We start from the raw sequence: 19,996 nt of genomic DNA, 5'->3' as shown, positions 1-19,996 counted from the left end.
TGTTTGTGTTTAAGGCAGCGCTAGAACTTACAGTATTGCGACTTCTATTTAGCATCTTTAACTGTTACACCAAACAGGCTGTCGTATATATATATTTGCAACAGAAATGTAACAATTGCAACAGAAATGTAACAAAGCAACATTAAAAAAATGGCTTTCTGCCTGGATGGCTCCCAGAGTGAGGCGATAGACAGAAAGGGGAAGCAGTATGCTCCCTCCCACATTTGGGCATACCAGGGGTTGTGACACAATACATATGTCAGGCCTGCAATTATATTCCTTTTAGAATTTTGGCCTGCCACACTTTCCCTTATTTCATTATGCTGTTTCTTTAAGTATAGTTGATGGGAGGGGGGGAATAAAAGGAGGTAGGATTGTGGAATGTATTATTTTCATTCTTTACTAGAAGTCAAGGTCATCCTTTGTCTCCGCACTTTCACACCTGACCGGAAGCAGTTGGGCGTAGACGCCAGCGTGGAAGAAGATTGGACCATGTGATGGACTGTGGGTGTGGGGACAAGATCATGAACTTTTAACTGGGTGGGATTCTGATGTAACTTCCAGAGTTGGAATCCCACAGCACGATGCCAATATGCCTGTCTTATTAAATTGGAACTTTAAGCATAGTTTTGCCTTCGACTCTGATTTAATTCTGCATGGTATTTGGAACGCTGACAACATACCTATTTCCCTGGCTTAGCTGATATAGGAGGAGAGCCTGTGGCTTAGTGGCTAATATAACTGCCTAATATGTAATACAGCCCAGGTTCGATTCCCAGTAAGGGTATGGCTAGCTGGTGAGAGCTAAATAGCTTGAAATAGATCTATACTAGTCTCCCTTTATTTATTTATCAGCACAAATAAAAAACACAAATATAACAAAGGCAACAGTTAAAATATTGGGTTTCTGTTGTGATGGACTCTTGTGACGAGCCAATTGACAGATGATGGAAGCAGTTAGCTTCCTCCCATAATTGGGGCTTACCAGGGGTTGTGACTCTAAATATATACCTTCTTCCCTGGCTTCAGCTGATAAGGAGGAGACCTGTGGCTTAATGGCGAAGACGTTTGCCTAAGATGCAATACAGCACAGGTTCGAATCCCAGTAAGGGTATGGCTAGCTGGTGAGAGCTAAATAGCTTGAAATAGATCTATACTAGTCTCCCTTTATTTATTTATCAGCACAATTGCAACATATATATATATATATATATATATATATATATATATATATATATATATATATATATATATATATATATATATATATATATGTGTATGTGTGTGTGTGTGTGTGTGTGTGTTTATTTGTGCTGATAAATAAATAAAGGGAGACTAGTATAGATCTATTTCAAGCTATTTAGCTCTCATCAGCTAGCCATACCCTTACTGGGATTTGAACCTGGGCTATATTGCACACTAGGCATACTAGGCAGAGATCTTAGCCATTAGGCCACAGGCTCTTATCCGTTTATCAGCGAAGCCAGGGTGAAAGGTATCTATTAGATTTTTTACAACCCCTGGTAAGCCCCAATTTTGGGAGGAAGCTAACTGCTTCCATCATCTGTCCTTCGGCTCGTCACAAGAGTCCATCACGACAGAAACCCAATATTTTTACTGTTGCCTTTGTTATATTTGTGTTTTTTTATTTGTGCTGATAAATATGTATATATGTATATAATATATATATATATTCTTACTGTATATATATATAAGAATAGCACACATTAATTTTATATCTAAAATTAATGTATGCTGCGATTCTTTATATATGGCAGCCAGTTTGGTGTTTTATTTTTCGTCTTTGTGATATCTCAACAATGATGGGAAACAAAACACTGTAATTGCCAAAAGAGCTGCAGTAACACTGCCCTCCCTCGCTCCATTTTCTCTCATCAAATTTGAAAGGAGCATGGGATAAGGAGGATAACAGGGTTCCAAACTGCTAGTTAATTGGTTAATTAGTTAACCTCTAATCCAAGACAGTTCTTCTCAAAAGCAGTTGGCAAGAAAATCAGGTGTATTGCAAGGTTTTCCAGGAAGAAATTGTTCTGACCTAGGCTTCCCCAAAAAGCACGAAGCAGATTCCTGGTCCTGACAAAACCCCTTTTATTAAACGAATGTGAATTCCTCTCATTCACCTTCAGCAAAGGCCTGGCAAACAGTCTTTCAAAGGTGAATTTATGACTGCCGACCTTATCTAGCTTGGGAAGCTGCCAGCTAAATATTTTCTGAATGAAGTGCTGTGCAAGGAAAGACTTGGCACAGAGTCTCTGAGATTCACAGACAGATCTTCACACTCCTAAAACAAATGAACGACCAACCGAATGAACATTGTTTCCTGTAAAAGCCCACTTCCCGTTCGCTCCTCTTTTATTTCCTATGGGAGGGGCCATTCACTGTCCACCTATGGCTTTACTCCCAAGTCTACCCTGATTTCTTAACTGTTCTTTCCTTCCAGCAGCTCAGCGCATGCACACACTGGGAACAGGCTCCAGCTGTTCTTCTGCCTCACTGCTGTCTAGCTCCGAAGGCAGCTGAGAACTGTCAGACGGCCTCGGCCCCCTCTCTGCCTCCAACACAGAGCCCTCTTCCGAGCCTTCCCCAACCTCCAGGGCAGCTCCTCTGACTTCTGGCAGGGCACAACAGAAATATAGGCAGCCCCCGACTTACAATAGTTCATTTAGTGACTGTTCAAAGTTATAACAGCACTGAAAAAAAAGTGACTCACGGCCATTTTTCACACGTACGACTGTTGCAGCACCCCAGGGTCACATGATCAAAATTTAGGCGCTTGGCAACTGACTCATGTTTATGACGGTTTCAGGGTCCCCCGGGGGTCATTTTTTGCGACTTTCTGAGAAGCAACGGGGAAGCCAGATTCGCTTAACAACCGTATTACTAGGTTAACAACTGCAGTGATTCACTTAGCAACTGTGGCAAGGAAATGGGGCAAAATGTACTTAACAAACTGTCTTGCTTAGCCACAGAAATTTGGGGCTGAATGATGGTCGTAAGTTGAGGACTACCTGGATACAGTATAGCGTGCTTAAAAGGAAAACAGAAGAAGGGAAATTAATCTCTCCCCTAATAAGGCTCATGTAAGGTGGTCTGTCCATTTCCTTATTTGCAGGATACTCCTTGCATTTACACAATGTAGTTTCGGTGTTCCACAAAAAAGGACTGGGTCAAGGTTAATCCTAATGCCTAAATTATGCAAATTTAAATTAAAAGAAAATTCTTAACAGGAGGTGCACATTTGATTCCCAGTAGGCTGACAAATGGCAATGAATTTTTCACTCCGAGGAATTCGCACGCCCTACTTTTAATACCTGGCTGTGCACTACAAATGGTGCATTATTCATTTCAGCATTACAAAGGATGCATTATCCTTCCTAGGGGATTTTGTTTTAAAGGAAGGACATCTTGGTTAGCAAGCTTGAGATCCCTGGGTCCGCAGGTAGCAGCAACATTTTCCCTGTGGAAGGAAATGGTCCAGGAAGGGAGAGAAAAATCACATTTGGGGAACCATCTCCATGAGTTCCTCCATTGGAATGCTTCTTCAAATCCATCTGATATTCTTGGCTCGTGGCTCATGGTGCGGTGGCCTGGAGGTGAAGCTCACGCCTGACAATCAGAAGGCTGTACGTTCAATCCTAAGTAGAGGAAGATATGTCTCTCTCTGGAGCACAATGAGAATATAGCTGCTGAGAAAAAAAACCTCCAGCTTGGCAACAAGAAGAGCATCCGGCCAGTAAACACTCTGGTTCCATTCAGTTGCCCAGACTCCATAAACAAGGGATTATGGGGTAATTAAAAGAAGATGATGATTCTTGGCTCATGGCATTCTGGGATAATTGTTGAGAACACAATGTTCCAAACCAACAACCTACCACTGTGGTGTCGCAGCGGTTAGAATGCAGCTCTGCAGGCTATTTCTGCTGGCTGCTGGCAGTTTGGCAGTTCGATTCTCACCGGTCAAGGTGGACTCAGCCTTCCATCCTTCCGAGGCTGGTAAAATGAGGAGCCAGATTGTTGGGGGCAATAGGCTGACTCTGTAAACTACAGAAAGGGATGTAAAGCACTATAAAGCGGTATATAAGTTGAAGTGCGAATTATCTTCGACTATGAACCTTTTTCCTGATGTTCAGTGTCAATTATTATCACAACCCCAGGATGATTCCAACACTTAAATCTGTCCTACAATTTTTCAAGTTATTTCACGCCCTAACTTTTCTCTTTCCTTTCTCTTTCTCCAAAGCACCTGAAGAAACAAGAAACAACGGATGGAAACTACTCAAGGAAAGAACTAAGGAGAAATTTCCTGACAGAGAACAATTAATTAATGGAATGGCTTCCCTCTAGAAGTTGTGGGTCCCTTCCCACTCTGATATCTTGTTATTCTGTCAATCCATAACACTTTCTAGTGCTGAAGACTTTTTTCCCCTTCATTTTCCTGGTCTGAAGTTTTTCAAACTTCACGTAATGAGATGTCGGGCAGCAATTACGATACGCAGCTGGATTACAAAAACAGATATGTGGTGGAGCTATTCTGTAACTGCCGAGCCTTGGTGGCATAGTGGTGAGAGTGCAGTACTGCAGGCTACTTCTGCTGACTGCCGACTGCCTGCAATTTGGCAGTTCAAATCTCACCAGGCTCAAGGTTGACTCAGCCTTCCATCCTTCCGAGGTGGGTAAAATGAGGACCCGGATTGTTGGGGTCAAGAGGCTGACTCTGTAAATCACTTAGAGAGGGCTGTAAAGCACAGTGAAGTAGTATATAACTCAAAGTGCTATTGCTATTGCTACCGAAAAAAGAAAAAGAAATTGACCACTATTTTTAGAAAACACGTTCAATACATCCAGATCCAATATTTGTGAAGGGCCTTCTCTGTTGAGAGAATGGGTCAAATTAAACATTCAGATTTGAAAACTCCTGCTCTGTAAAGAGTTGTGTTACTTTACTAAAGACAAAACTTTTTTGTACCATGGCAGGAAGAAAGGACAGTCTTGGGACTCATTGTAAGAAAAGAGTAGGTGAAGGAAAAGGTTCCCCTTGCACATATGTGCTAGTCGTTCCCAACTCTAGGGGGCAGTGCTCATCTCAGTTTCAAAGCCATAGAGCCAGTGCTCTCCGAAGAAGTCTCCATGGTCATGTGGCCAGCATGACTAAATGCCAAAGGCGCACGGAACGTTGTTACCTTCCCACCAAAGGTGGTCCCTATTTTTCTACTTGCATTTATTACGGGCTTTCGAACTGCTAGGTTGACAGAAGCTGGGATAAGTAACAGGCACTCACTCCATTACTTGGCACTAGGAATTCAAACCGCTGAACTGCCAACCTTTCTGATCGACAAGCTCAGAGTCTTAGCCACTGAGCCACCCAATTGAGAGAGCGGGTCCAAGAGCTGAGATGGCGCAGTGGTTAAATGCAGCACTGCAGGCTACCTCAGCTGACTGCAGTTCTGCAGTTCGGCTGTTCAAATCTCACCGGCTCAGGGTTGACTCAGCCTCCCATCCTTCCGAGGTGGGTAAAATGAGGACCCGGATTGTTGTTGGGGGCAATATGCTGACTCTGTAAACCGCTCAGAGAGGGCTGAAAGCCCTATGAAGCGGTATATAAGTCTAACTGCTATTGCTATTAAACATTCACATTTGAAAACTCCTGCTCTGTAAAAGGTTGGGTTACTTTGCTAAAGACAAAACGTTTTGCACCATGGAAGGAAGAAAAAGACTCCATCCATTGCAAGAAAAAACTAAGAGAAAGGAAAACAAAATAAAAAAAGATGAATAAAGAATAATATAACTCTAAAATGTTAGAGGAAAAAAATCTTTATTTGGTGTACAGTTAAGGTTAAATTGCCTAGATTAAAGCATTTATAAAAGAAAGGTAAGGGGAAAAAAAAGTCCTCTCGGTTCTTGAAATTATTGTAAATTTGAAGTTGATCCCTGCTGGTTTATTCTGTCGTTATAATGCTCTCTCCCACTCCCAAACCTGTTTGTTCATAATACCACAGAACAAGAACTTTGTTGCAAGAATAGCAATTTATGTGGGAATCATCTAATTCTTTCTCTTAAAAATCTACTAAATCCAAACAGTTATAACTTTAATTACCCCATGAACAATATGTGAGATCCAGGGCTGGGGTGCTGGGAGTTAGCAGGGGTTGGGGAGAACCTCTAGCTAAGATTCTGTGTATCGTCTCTGCCCTTCCATTGGACTATTTCAGCCACGTGGAGAGGAGGGATCTGCTGCTTGGGTAAAAGTCTATCCTCCATATTAATCTACCCAGGCCTCATGCTCTGGAGAGGACACTCCAGCTTTGATCTCTTTCCAGAGCACAAGTTCATCGTCTTTTGAGACTGAAGGATGCAGTAGTAAATAAATAACCTACTTGGGTGCAAAATATAGCATGTGTTTTTAGCTGGGTGTCACTCCTTTGCATTTATTATTGTCCTTATATTCCACCTTACCTGAAGAAGATCAACACAGAGCATGCTGAAATGAGAGGAATCTCTCCTCTAGGTGTATCCCTACAAAAACATCCCGGGGAGTAAGATAAACAGAGAGAGACAAGGGTATGGGTAGAATATTTGCACCTCAGGATTGAGGCATTTCCCGGTATTTGAGAGGCGTGGCACGACAAAACCGCACTCGTCAAAATCACGGTGATAAAATCGTGGCGCTAAAGCCGCAACGTCATCACCGCCACGCGTCATCACCGCCACGACAACAGCGCGGCAACAGAAGGGCGCTTTAAAAGGATAAAGAGGAGGAAGAGAAAGAAGAGAAGGGAAAGAAGGTGGGAAGAAAGAAGGAGAGAAGAAAGAGAAGAAACTGGGGGAGGAAGGAGGGAGGGAAGAGGAGAGGGTAGTAAAGAGGGAAAGAGGGAGGGAAAGAAAGAGAGAAGGAGAGTTGAAAGGAAGGAAGGAAGGAGGGAGGAAAGGAGGGAGATTAAGAGAAAAGGAAGGAGGAGGGAAAGAGGAAGGGAAGGAGGGAAGGTATGTGAGAAGGAGGGGGGGACCGAGGGAGGGAAAGGAGAGGGAAGGAAAGGAGGAAAGGAGAAAAGAAAGGAGGGAAGGCAGGGGAGAAGGAAGTAAGGGGGGAGGGAAGAAAAGGGTATGGAAAAGAAGAAATGAGGGAAGAGAAGAGGGAGGGAAGGAATAAGATACCTAACCTTTGATGTTTATAATGATTTGATAGTATGGGAATATCTCGAAATGTAGTTGTATTGTTTTTTTACAAGTTATGGATGTTGTATTTTCTTTTTACCAATAAAATCTTTTTAAAAAATAAAAAAAAATCGTGGCGCTAAAGCCGCGACGTCATCACCGTGCGTCATCACCGCCGCGACAACAGCGCGGCAACAGAAGGGCGCTTTAAAACGGCGCCGCGGCAGAAAGCCGATTTCAATTAAGGTAAGGGTTAGGATTAGGTTTAGGGGTTTGTTTTAGGGTTAGGTTTAGGGTTAGGTTTAGGGTTAGGTTTAGGGTTAGGTTTAGGGTTAGGTTTAGAGTTAGGTTTACGGTTAGGTTTAGGGTTAGGTTTAGGGTTAGGTTTAGGGTTAGGTTTAGGGTTAGGTTTAGGGTTAGGTTTAGGTTTAGGGTTAGGGTTAGGGTTAGGGTTAGGGTACTGAGTGCTTGGGAATGCGCGGATTTGCCCTCCGCGATTATGTCATCGCAGTAGGGTTGCGTTTTTCCTTAACGCTTCGAACGGCGCGAATTAGTCTTCACGCTTATGTCTCCGCGGATAAGGGCTTCGCGGATTTGTGGTGGAACCTTTGAGAGGGTCAGATGCCACGACCTTAGTTTTCTTAATGTTGAGCATTGAACAAAAGCATAGAGGAATACCAGAGAAAGTTAAGTTTGTTTTCTCTTAAGAGCAATAGGGGAAAAGGGATGGGCGGAGGATGGCTTTTGCAAAAAAACAAAAAAAATGAATTCAGCCCCTGTCTGCACACAAGCATAAGTGCTATTTTCATTTCACCTGCACACACAAAAAAATTAAAAGTATATTTGCGTGGGAGAGAGCTGGATGGAGAAAGCAATCTTTGATAAGTGAATTATTTTGGAGGTGAAGGCGGCGTTTCCTGGCATCTGAATTTAGTAAATCAGCAGGCTGTAACTGCAGGGCTCACCAAACTAATCTGAGAGGCCCGGTTCCCTGGGGAGGGAAAGAAATGTCACTCCCCGCATACACCGGAGTTACATTTATGCAACTTGGCCTTTCCCGTCACATTTTTGGCAGACTTTCCCTCGATCAGGACCCTGTTCTTTAAACCAACGCTCCCTCCCCCCCCAAAAAAACCATCTTTGGGCACCAGGGACCAGTGTTCTGACCGAGGCTTCCCAAGAGCATGAAGCAAACTCCTGGTCCCGACAAAAGCCCCTTTTATTAATTTCCTGTGAATTCTGCTCATTCACATCCAGCAAAGTCTTTCAAGGGAGGATTTACAGTCACAGACCTTATCTGGCTTGGAGAGCTGCCAGGTTGATATCTGCAAAACTTGGCAAGGAGTCTCTGGAGAGTCATGAACCAATTAAGCGAATTAATTGTCTCCTGCCAACTCCACTCCCCTTTTACTCCTCTAATAAACCTCAAATTTTACTCCTCAAATTCTAATAAACTTGAAACTTGAAACTTTTACTTCCTCTGGGAGGGGCCATTCACCGACCACCTGTGGTCTTACTCCCAAGTCGACCCCTGTTCTTTAGCTGTTCCCTTTGTCTGGCCACTCTGCGCATGCGCACACTGGGAACAGGCTCCAGCTGTTTGTCTGCCTCACTGATGTCTGACTCTGAGGCAGCTGATAACTGGCTTATGGCTCTGGCTCCATCTCTGCCTCCGATGCAAAGCCCTCGTCCGAGCCTTCCCCAGACTCCAGGACTGGCCCATCTTCCTCCCCAACCTCTTCACTGTCCGAATCTGTTGCCAGCTCCACTGGCCACTGGTGGGCCACAATAAAACTGATACTACAGTTGATATAAAACTTCTGCTTTGCTCATCTATCAGAAGGTTTACAAAGCAAGCAAACCCCAAAAACTAACTAACTAACTAACTAACTAACTAACTAACTAACTAACTAACTAACCTTCTCTCTCTCTCTCTCTCTCTCTCTCTCTCTCTCTCTCTCTCTCTCTCTCTCTCTTTTTCCAAAAGAAATCCACAGTCATCCATTGCCACAGAGAATGCTGACAGTGAATGGCTTTCAGAGCATAGAGAGAATCCTTGCAGGATTGTTGGATCCTATGAAGAAGTTGGCATCTCCCCCCTTCCTTCTAATCAATGGACAGGTCAATCATGTCTGACATCATGTTCTTTGCATTCTCAGATCGGTGGGTAAGAGAGTGCGTGGAAGGCGGGTGGTCAGAGCTGTCTCAATCAAGTCAGATCCAGATTCATATTTATTTATTTAGCGGAAGGACGAGAGAGCCGATAGCCCAAAGTACCTTTTGAGGCTCTCTCTGTGGTTTAATCTCGGCGGGGTTCATGTCTGATTCTCCCCCCCCCTGGAGACTTCAAAGCGCCAACACACCAGCCATTACATTTCACGTAATAACATGTTGAATATGAGGTTGAGCTGCAAAATGGCTCTATTCTCAGGCCTCTTTTTATAGGCATTATGCGGCGTGCATGTATTATGCTAACTGGAAATTATCTCTGCATAAGGGCTCATTCATACGGAGGTGTAATGAAGGGTGATTGAGTTCCAGGTGCCTTTCAGGAGCCCTATGCCAAAATGTATCCCCTAACTTTGCCATCCTTATTATTAGGATATTGAATTCACAGAAGAGAAAAAGAGTGTGAATTTACTGGCAGGGGATGTTACGGGTCCCATCGATTACGGATGTACGCACATCTGACGGGACCTTCTCGGTGGTGGCCCCTTCTCTACGGAGCATTGTTCCTTTCAAGGAACGATGACCTCCACCACTGTTGCTTTTCCGAAAGGCCCTAAAACCCTCATTTTCTCAGCAGATCCAGCAACCATGAATGGAGGATGGAGTGGATTGAGTGATTCATTTTATTGTGTAGAACAACTGAGCTTCAGTGAACATGAGTTCCAACCCATCGTAGAAGCATAAACCTCACATCATCAGGATTTGTGCGCCCAGGGGGACCCAACATTATATTCAGCTAGATACGATCCAGAGGTGGGTTACAACCAGTATGCCATGGTATGGACCTGCCGGGAGCACCGGGTACCGTTCCGGTATGGTGCTCCGGAGGGCCTACCTGTCTGCCTGCACTCCTTACCGGTATTTGAGCTCTTCGGTGCTTCCGCGCACAGATCGTATGGCGCCTGTGCAACACTCCACCAAGCAGCTGAAGCATCACGGAGGCATCACGGAGCGTCGCAGGAGGTAAGGACAGAAGGATAAATGAGCTGAGGTGGCACAGTGGTTAAATGCAGCACTGCAGGCTACTTCAGCTGACTGCAGTTCTGCAGTTCGGCTGTTCAAATCTCACCAGCTCACGGTTGACTCAGCCTTCCATCCTTCCGAGGTGGGTAAAATGAGGACCCAGACTGTGGGGGCGATATGCTGACTCTGTAAACTGCTTAGAGAGGGCTGAAAGCCCTATGAAGCGGTATATAAGTCTAACTGCTATTGCTATTGCTATGCCCGTGCTGCGCGCATTTATGTGGTCGACGCCAGGCCCCGTTGTACCTTACCGGTTGCACCGGGATCCAGAACCCACCACTGGGTTCCACTTTGCCGAATAGGTAGTAACTTGGCAGTCTGGGTCACTGGAACCGGCCTGCCACACCCCCAAACCGTTCTCCTACGGTGACGCTATCTTGTTTTCTACAATTTTCATTGCAGAAATGCATTTTTTTTCCATTCTTTAAGGTTTTGAACATGCACAGATCTTATTTGCAAATGCGCACACGTGCAGAGCGCCCGTCTGGCGGGTGTGCCAAACTTCTACGCACACCGAACCAGCGCTAATGCCGGCAACAACCCACCCCCTGATGCGATCGTAGCATCAAAGGAGCAGGAGACAGGTCCCCATGTACTCCTACGAACTTCTTCCTGCCTTTCGTAGGAGATAACAGCTTAAGGAGCTCAGTACTTAGATTTGCATAAATCAAGGTCTCAGGTTTCATTCCTGCCATCTTCAATGAGAGGCGAGAGGTTTGGGATAACATTGGCAGGTGAATTACGAGAACTCTCACCTCGCAGCAGAACTAACATTAGCGTGATCATCGGACTCTCTAAAGGGGGTTTTGTAAGAAAAATTGCAGACTGTTGCAGGAACCATTTGCGCTTCGGTTTTAGATGCAGACCATACTTTCATCTCCAACAGCACACACCTGTGTTGAACAGCGAAGAGACACAGGGCAGAAAACTTCCTGCAGACGACCCAGCTCCACAACCCAGTCCTTTCAGCACTTCCAAGAAGGCTCCACACCAGGGGTGGGTTCCTGCCAGTTCTAACCTCTTCTATAGAAAAGGTTCCACAAATCTACACTGACGTTTAGAACCGGTTCCAGCTCCCTCCCCCACCCGCCCGTCCGCACATCATCAAGATGAAGAGCGAGAGGAGGAATTCTGGGAGTTGAAGTCCACAAGTCTTAAAGCTGTCAAGTTTGAACACCCCTGGGGTTTTTTTTAATAAAGGGTTAGGGGTGCAAGGGTGTTGTAACTTGACAGCTTTAAGACTTGCATGCTTCAAATGCCAGAGTTCCTGAGCCAACATGACTGGAGGAGGAATTCTGGGAGTTGAAGTCCACAAGTCTTAAAGCTGTCAAGTTTGAACACCCCTGGGGGTTTTTTTTAATAAAGGGTTAGGGGTGCAAGGGTGTTGTAACTTGACAGCTTTAAGACTTGCGTGCTTCAAATGCCAGAGTTCCTTAGTCAACATGACTGGAGGAGGAATTCTGGGAGTTGAAGTCCACAAGTCTTAAAGCTGTCAAGTTTGAACACCCCTGGGTTTTTTTCCTAAAGGGTTAGGGGTGCAAGGGTGTTGTAACTTGACAGCTTTAAGACTTGCATGCTTCAAATGCCAGAGTTTCTGAACTAACATTTTGGTTGCTAAGCAAGAGCATTGTTAAGTGAGTTTCACCACATTTTATAAGTTGGCCCCTCCCACTGGTCACATGGCTAGCAAGCTACTCCCACCTGGTCACATGGCCAGCAAGCCACTCCCACAAAGCAGGCCACACCTACAGAGGAGGTTCTAAAAAACCTCCAAGCGGCCTCAATGACTCTCTAAAAGGATGCAAACCACCAGCTGTCTGCAAGGAGTATAAATCCTTCCATTCCCCAATATCCATGCAGAACTGAAGAAGCTTCTTGGATGAGAAGTGAAACGCCTTCAAAGAAAAAACAAGGAAGTCCAGTTGCCTCTTGAAAAGGCAGCTTTGGGACAACCAGGACCTGGATGACAGAGAACCTCTGTAAACGCTTTAGTATGTATAAAATGCTTCCCCCCCCAAATATATTCAAACATGTATTAAAACAGGTGCAGCCTTCCTTGAATGGGGTTTTTACAGGCTCCGAGCAAGCTGCTGCAAATTTAAGACTTTAAATATCAATTTCTCAAGGTTTTTTTTTTGCAAGTCCTTAAGTTGTCACATTATAGCGTCTTTCAAAATGTGGAAAGGGACAAATGGTTTTTCTTTGCCTTTTCTTTTCTTTTCAAAGGATGTTAATATAGTGTAGGAGAGATGCCAAAGGTAATGGATTTGGGAAAGCAGTGCTTATATATATATACATAAAATAGTGTATTTCGGTTATTATTGAGCCCCATCTGGTGGCGATATGCAAGAATAACCAATATTTATGACCTTGAATTATGTCAATTTCGCAACGGTTATCGTTTGGAATTGAAATTTCTTTCGGGGCATCTGCTTCCTAGGCATCTATTTCCAGTGTCTTAGAGACATTTTTATTGCAGCAAAAGAAACAGGCTTAATCCATTTTATATATGAATAAGAAACCACGAGTGGATCTTTATGGGTAATGAACAACCATTTGCACACAAGAAGATAACCAGATACTTTGAGAAGTCTGGATCACTGCTGGGGTTTTGCATGGGTTTGAGTGATCCTCTAGCGAGGATTCTGCCCAGTTTGGTGACCCCCCAAATGCCACCCCTGGCTGGCCATGCCCATCCCACCCCTCCCCTCCCAAGAGTCCTCATGTGATCCATTTTGAATGCACGTAAGTGGAGAGCATGCGCAGAGGCTTGAGGAGAGCAAAAAACAGCCCATAGGGAGTTCCAGAAGACCAGAAATAGGCCCGTTTCTAGCCTCCGGAGTCCGGGGGGAGGCAGTTTTCACCCTCCCAGGAGCTCAAGGAAAGCCTCCAAAGCCTGAAGAGGGCAAGAACGCCACCCACCCCCGCCATGGTTGCAGGAGGCCGACTAGGCCACGCCCACTATGGCCACGCCCACCCAGCAACCGAGCAGAGAGCCCATTGCTGAAATTTTTGAAACCCACCCCGCCAAAGGTGCTTTTTCAAGAGGCAACTTGGACTTTCTGGTCTGTTGTTTGTTTGGAAGATGTTTTGCTTCTCATCCAAGAAGCACATGCCCTCCATATGTGCTGTAATTGTAAATCCTAAAATTCCCAGCTAAAAAGAGTGGGCAAACAAATGGAGAGTTGCAGCCCCAAACCATTTGAGGCCCAACAGATTGTAGAACCTCTGTTTTCTAGGCGATAGATGACCAATTGGCAACAGCCTTAATGAAAAGAAATGCCCTGGTGCCTAATATTCTGAAGGAAACCTGAGAAATCACAAAAACTCTGATGCCATGGTTTAATATGACGTATTTCAGAGAGTTCAGACCTCTTGGTATCCTCCCCTCCCCTCTCCTCTCCCCTCTCTTCTCCTCTCTCCCTTCCTCTCCTTCTTCCTCTCCTCCCTCCCGTCCTCTCCTTTCCTGCTGTCAATTCCCCTCCCCTCCTTTCTTCTCCCAGCTTCCAGGTGACATTAACCAATATCAAGAAACAATGTCACTTGCCTACAATTTTACTGACAATAAGTGTTGACTTTGTTTCTTTTTAAACCATCGCATCATTCATCCTTTCCCAAAAAGACTGTAGTTCTTGGTTCTTTTTTCATTTCCATTGAGAAATTGATTTGTTCGTTTCCAGGTAGATGCAGGCCGAAAAGTCTCATTTTCTACGCAACACACAATCTAAAAACAACCAAGTCTGGAGCAGAAATACAGCCTACGGAGCTCGGTGGGTGTTCGGTGAGAGGACAGAGCTCACATCAATTTCAGATTCTTTCATATGGGGGTGCAAATCTATGTGAATCCCAGATTCCTTGCACAGCTCCAGGAGTGTATCAATATTGCTCTGAGACAAACGAAGATACCTGTGCCAAGAAAATAAAAAAGGATAAGACGTGTGCAATGCACTTGATCATCAACGGTTATTTAATTTCTTGCACTTTATGGGTTATGTTCAATCATAAGAAAGTGTCAATTACAGAGACCTAATATGGAAAGATTCAGGACTGAAGATCTGAAGATACTGAACTGAAGATAGCAGCCCTCCCTAAGCGCTTCACAGAGTCAGCCTCTTGCCCCCAACAATCTGGATCCTCATTTTACCAACCTCGGAAGGATGGAAGGCCGAGTCAACCTTGAGCCAGTCAGGATCGAACTGCTGGCTGTGGGCAGAGTCAGCCTGCAATAGCAATAGCGCTTAGACTTATATACCACTTTACAGCGTTCCCCAGCCCTCTCTAAGTGGTTTAAAGAGTCAGCCTCTTGCCCCTAACAATCTGGGTCTTCATTTAACCCACCTGGAAGGCTGAGTCAACCTTGAGCCTGGTGGGAATTGAACTGCCGAACTTCAGGTAGCAGTCAGCTGAAGTAGTCTGCAGGATTGCACTCTAACCACTGTGCCACCTCAGCTCTTCATCATACCACAGGATTATAGAGGCCCAGGATGTGCACTTAACAGTGCTAACAGTTTTCTACATTGGGTTGGCTACAGAAGGAATGTAACCCCAAATTTGCTGAAACATAACATAAAACGGGGAAAACAGTCCTGCAAATAGCCCCATGGGGAGAGTTGAATGCCTGTGGACCATGAAGTGCTAAAGTTTTGCTGAGATGGGGACAAGGTAGACCAGTGGGATTCAAACTTTTTTACTACCGGTTCTGTGAGCGTGGTTTGGTGGGAGTGGCAGGGGAAGGATACTGTAAAATCTCCATTCCCTCCCCACTCCAGGGGAAGGATACTACAAAATCCCCATTCCCTCCCCATTCCTGGGGGAAGGATACTGCAAAATCACAACTCCCATCCCACTCCAGGGGAAGGATACTGTAAAATCCCCATTCCCTCTCCACTCCAGGGGAAGGATACTGTAAAATCTCCATTCCCTTTCCACTCCAGGGGAAGGATATTGTAAAATCTCCATTCCCTCCCCACTCCAGGGGAAGGATACTGTAAAATCCCCATTCCCTCTCCACTCCAGGGGAAGGATACTGTAAAATCTCCATTCCCTCCCCACTCCAGGGGAAGGATACTGTAAAATCTCCATTCCCTCTCCACTCCAGGGGAAGGATACTGTAAAATCTCCATTCCCTCTCCACTCCAGGGGAAGGATACTGTAAAATCTCCATTCCCTCTCGACTCCAGGGAAAGGATACTGTAAAATCTCCATTCCCTCTCCACTCCGGGGGAAGCATACTATAAAATCTCCATTCCCTCTCCACTCCAGGGGAAGGATACTGTAAAATCTCCATTCCCTCCCCACTCCAGGGGAAGGATACTGTAAAATCTCCATTCCCTCCCCACTCCAGGGGAAGGATACTGTAAAATCTCCATTCCCTCCCTACTCCAGGGGAAGGATACTGTAAAATTCCCATTCCCTCCCCACTCCAGGGGAAGGATACTATAAAATCTCCATTCCCTCCCGATCAGCTGGGACTCAGGAGGTAGAGAAGAGATGTGGGCGGGGCCAGCCAGAGGTGGTATTTGCCGGTTCTCCGAACTACTCAAAATTTCCGCTGCTGGTTCTCCAGAACTGGTCAGAACCTGCTGAATACCATCTCTGAGGTAGACCAGAGAAATGAGAATGGGGGGGGCGGGAATAAAACTACGATGACGTTACTAACCTGCAGCTCAAAATTTCTTCAGGTTTAATCTCAGGGAAGAGCTGTGGGGTTTTGAAGTTCTCTTCTTCTCTATCTTTGTCCAACATGCATTTGAACTTCTTCTGCAAGTTAGTGAAGCCAGTGGTGGGACTCTGAAAGTTGGGAAAGGGTGTCGAGAGCTTCTCTTTTTTGGTAAGCAGGCGTTGCAAGGAAGGGAACAAGGCCATCGCCTCTTGGAGAGAGATGGTGTTTTCTAAATCGGATGGCTTTCTGCTGCTGGCCTTCCGAATCTCCTTGTTGGGCGAGGCTGAGCTGTGGATGCTGTTTCGTGGAGCGTTTGCATTTCGGGCTGAAAGGGTCTGAGTAGGCAAATCCATCCCACTGAAGGGTGTGAGATTGTTGGAATGTTTCCGGTCTGGGGCAGGGGGGGAGGGAGAAATACCAAGAACGTTATGCTTGGGGAAAGAGCTACCCACCAGCAATTCACCTTTCTTAGAGAAGAAGGATCATACTCCAACTTCTGTGACCATGACTGATGGTCAAGGAGTTGCATCTGTTCTGACCGAGGCCTCCCAAGAGCATGAAGCAACCTCCTGGTCCCAACAAAAACTCATTTTATTGATTTACTGTGAATTCTGCTCATTCACATCCAGCAAAGTCTTTCAAGGGAGGATTTATGGTCACAGACCTCATCTGGCTTGGAGAGCTGCCAGGCCGATATCTGCAAAACTTGGCAAGTAATCTCGGAGAGTCACGAACCAATTAAGCAAACTAATTGTCTCCTGCCAACTCCACTCCCCTTTCGCTCCTCTTTTATTTCCTCTGGGAGGGGCCATTCATCATCCACCTGTGGCCTTACTCCCAAGTTGACCCCTGTTCTTTAGCTATTCCCTTCATCTGGCAACTCTGCGCATGCACACACTGGGAACAGGCTCCAGTTGTTCTTCTGCCTCACTGATGTCTGACTTTGAAGGCAGTTGATAACCGGCATACGACTCTGCCCCCCTCTCTGCCTCAAACACAGAGCCCTCATCAGAGCCTTCTCCAGACTCCAGGACTAGCCCATGTTCCTCCCCAACCTCCTCACTGTCCGAATCTGCTGCCAGCTCAGCTGGCCGCTGGTGGGCCACAACAGTATCTAGCAACATTTGCAAGGTATCAGGTCTACATCAATTGGGAATTGCTCTACAATATAGGGGTTTATACAGCAGAGTTTTCATGAGTTGCTTTACTTTATTAGGATGTGCCATACAATAATTTCTCTGAGTCACATCCTTGGATTTCTGGCCATGAGCCTTCTAGTTGGGAGACACCTGGCCATTTCCTACCATAGATGGGTCTTTTGGTTGGGAGTCGTAGAAAGCTCACGAAGTTGGACAGATGGTCCCCAAACTGGCTCCAAGGGATGTCCACTAAGTCTTTCCCAGAGATGGGGTTGGTGTCTGTTATAGTTTGATCTCGGCTGGATCCAGGATAATTGGAAGGCTTGAAAAGAGGGAAGGAATACGATGCTGTTATTGATATCCTAGGTTGATATCTCTGTCTTAGACTTGTACCCCACGCCAAAAAGGTGCTGAGGGTTTGCTTTCTATGCACACCTTATTTTTATTACTTATTACTAGCAAATTTTCCCCACTACTGAACCAGTAGTAATGGCGGCCAGAACCCACCCCTGCCTACAACAACATAGTACGATTGACCTGCGCGGCTGGCGTGACGTCCAATAAGTTTACACGGTGGGTGTTTGTTTAGCAGGATTCACTGGGCTAGGGATTTTCTGTTTGCAAGTTGTGTTGTGTTGTGTTGGTGTGTGTGTGTATGTGTGTGTGTGTGTGTGTGTGTGTGTGTGTGAAGGGAGGTGTTAGGAATATAATCTAATGGTTGGGTTGGCAATATATAAATCATGTAACAATGTTGTACCTGTTTCTTTAAAGCATACTGTAAAATGTGATTGGTTGCTGTTTTCCTCAATCGGCCATAAGAGGGAGCCAGAATGACTGTTAGCTCTCTGTTTTGTTAGATGCTGGGCTGATCTGATCTGAGTGTTTTGGAAGCTGGCTGTTAGAAAGTGCCGTGAGCTATTGTAAGTTTTGCAACTGCTAGCAAACTTTGAGTACCAGACCGTTTGTATGATTATGGACTATATTATTTGGGTTATCCCTTAACTGAAAGACATTGATGACTGACTGTCTTGGACATGTGGGTGGTGGCAGGGACTTGAACTTTTGTTTGGGTGCGGAAAACCTGGAGCCTTTCAGATTTGGCTTTTCCCAGATGTGCCAATATGACATCCATAATAAAATGGAACTTTGAGGAAACTCAATCCTCAGGAGTCTTCTTTCGTTGGAACCTGACATTAACCCAAATCCCACTTAAAACTTCAACCTGTTCCTCCAAACTCTGGGGTGCTGTCCAGAGTCCTGAACCCCGGATGTCCACCTGAAACCAGGCAGTGTGAAGACTCAGGGAAGATGGAGGGACATTGACATTGTGTCTCTCACACTTTCAAGGGGCCATGGTACCAAACGCACCTGGGCAAGTTTCTTTTCTATTGGTGCAATTTCCAAAAATGCCTCCGTACCTTATAATACACTGCTTTATAGGAAGTGGTAGGGGAGAGGGATGCTTGATTCCTAAGCCACCTTTTCACTTTCCTTTCCTCTTGCAGCAGGAAGCTTTCATTCATCATCTTCATGGAATCCAGCGATCGTCTAATCTTCTTCAGCTGGAGGATCAGGATGGAAAGTTGGTAAATCTGGGCTTCCACTCATTTCACAACATAAATAAACTCCTGGAAATATTCTTAAAGGACAACCAAGATTTAAGTAACAGGTTCTTTTTATCAGGACGTTGCCTCGACCCCATTGCAAAAAAGTTGGAAAGAGTGCAAAATGTTTGGAAAAACAATGAAATGCCTACAGTGAAAGACTGGATTATAAATTTCACCAAACTGGTAGATGTGATAAACTTGACCAGTTGGATTGGGGTGAGGGAGACAAAGATTTTTGCTTTGAAAGATCCAAAGCTTTATATGGATCTTTTGTAGAAAGAAGAAAAAATAGAATTGATGAGATGATAGGATAGATAGATAGATAGATAGATAGATAGATAGATAGATAGATAGATAGATAGATAGATAGATAGATTAGATAGATAGATAGATAGATAGATAGATAGATAGATAGATAGATAGATAGATAGATAGATAGATAGATAGATAGATAGATGATAGATAGATGATAGATAGATAGATAGATAGATAGATAGATGATAGATAGATAGATAGATAGATAGATGATAGATAGATAGATAGATAGATTAGATAGATAGATAGATAGATAGATAGATGATAGATAGATAGATGATAGATAGATAGATAGATAGATAGATAGATAGATAGATAGATATAGATAGATAGATAGATAAAATAGATAAGCTGTAGATGATAGATGGATGGATGGATGGATGGATGGATGGATGTAGATGATAAATGGATAATAGCTAGATAGCTAGATAGCTAGATGATAGAAAGATAGATAGATAGATAGATAGATAGATAGATAGATAGATAGATGATAGAATAGATAAGCTGTAGATGATAGATGATAGATGGATGGATGTAGATGATAAATGGAAGATAGATAGATAGATAGATAGATAGATAGATAGATAGATAGATAGACAGACAGACAGACAGACAGACAGACAGACAGACAGACAGACAATAACTGGATGATAGATGAGCGTTAAGATGGATAAAATAGATAAGTTGTAGATGATGGATGGATGGCTAGAGTTAGACAGACAGACAGATGTACAGACAACCTCTGTGTATATAGATGATAGATATAGATGGATGGATGGATAGAGATGAGAGAGAGAGATGGAGAGAGAGAGGGAGAGAGGAAGGGAGAGAGAGAGAGAAACCAATGC

The 19,996-nt window shown here is 44.5% G+C and overlaps 1 protein-coding gene across 1 annotated transcript; it reads right to left on the bottom strand.

Moving 5' to 3' along the window:
• Positions 1-14,183: 14,183 nt before the first annotated feature.
• Positions 14,184-18,758, bottom strand: CUNH16orf78 (chromosome unknown C16orf78 homolog). The gene is made up of 4 exons (XM_032238451.1): positions 18,645-18,758; positions 17,392-17,548; positions 16,085-16,478; positions 14,184-14,331 (listed from the first exon to the last, which is right to left on the bottom strand). Exons 1-4 carry the CDS (start codon positions 18,756-18,758, stop codon positions 14,184-14,186), a joined length of 813 nt encoding a protein of 270 aa, XP_032094342.1.
• Between the last annotated feature and the right edge of the window lie 1,238 nt (positions 18,759-19,996).

Source organism: Thamnophis elegans, unplaced genomic scaffold, assembly GCF_009769535.1.
Source record: "Thamnophis elegans isolate rThaEle1 unplaced genomic scaffold, rThaEle1.pri scaffold_194_arrow_ctg1, whole genome shotgun sequence".
Lineage (NCBI taxonomy): Eukaryota > Metazoa > Chordata > Lepidosauria > Squamata > Colubridae > Thamnophis > Thamnophis elegans.
This window is presented reverse-complemented; position numbering and strand designations above follow the sequence as displayed.

Coding starts and splice junctions, on each gene's coding strand:
- CUNH16orf78 (XM_032238451.1), bottom strand. CDS start 18,758: ATGAAGATGATGAATGAAAGCTTCCTGCTGCAAGAGGAAAGGAAAGTG. Junction 17,549..18,644: donor ATAAAGCAGTGTATTATAAG/GTACGGAGGCAT, acceptor CCTCTTTTCAAG/CCTTCCAATTATCCTGGATC. Junction 16,479..17,391: donor AACCAAAAGACCCATCTATG/GTAGGAAATGGC, acceptor CCCCTGCCCCAG/ACCGGAAACATTCCAACAAT.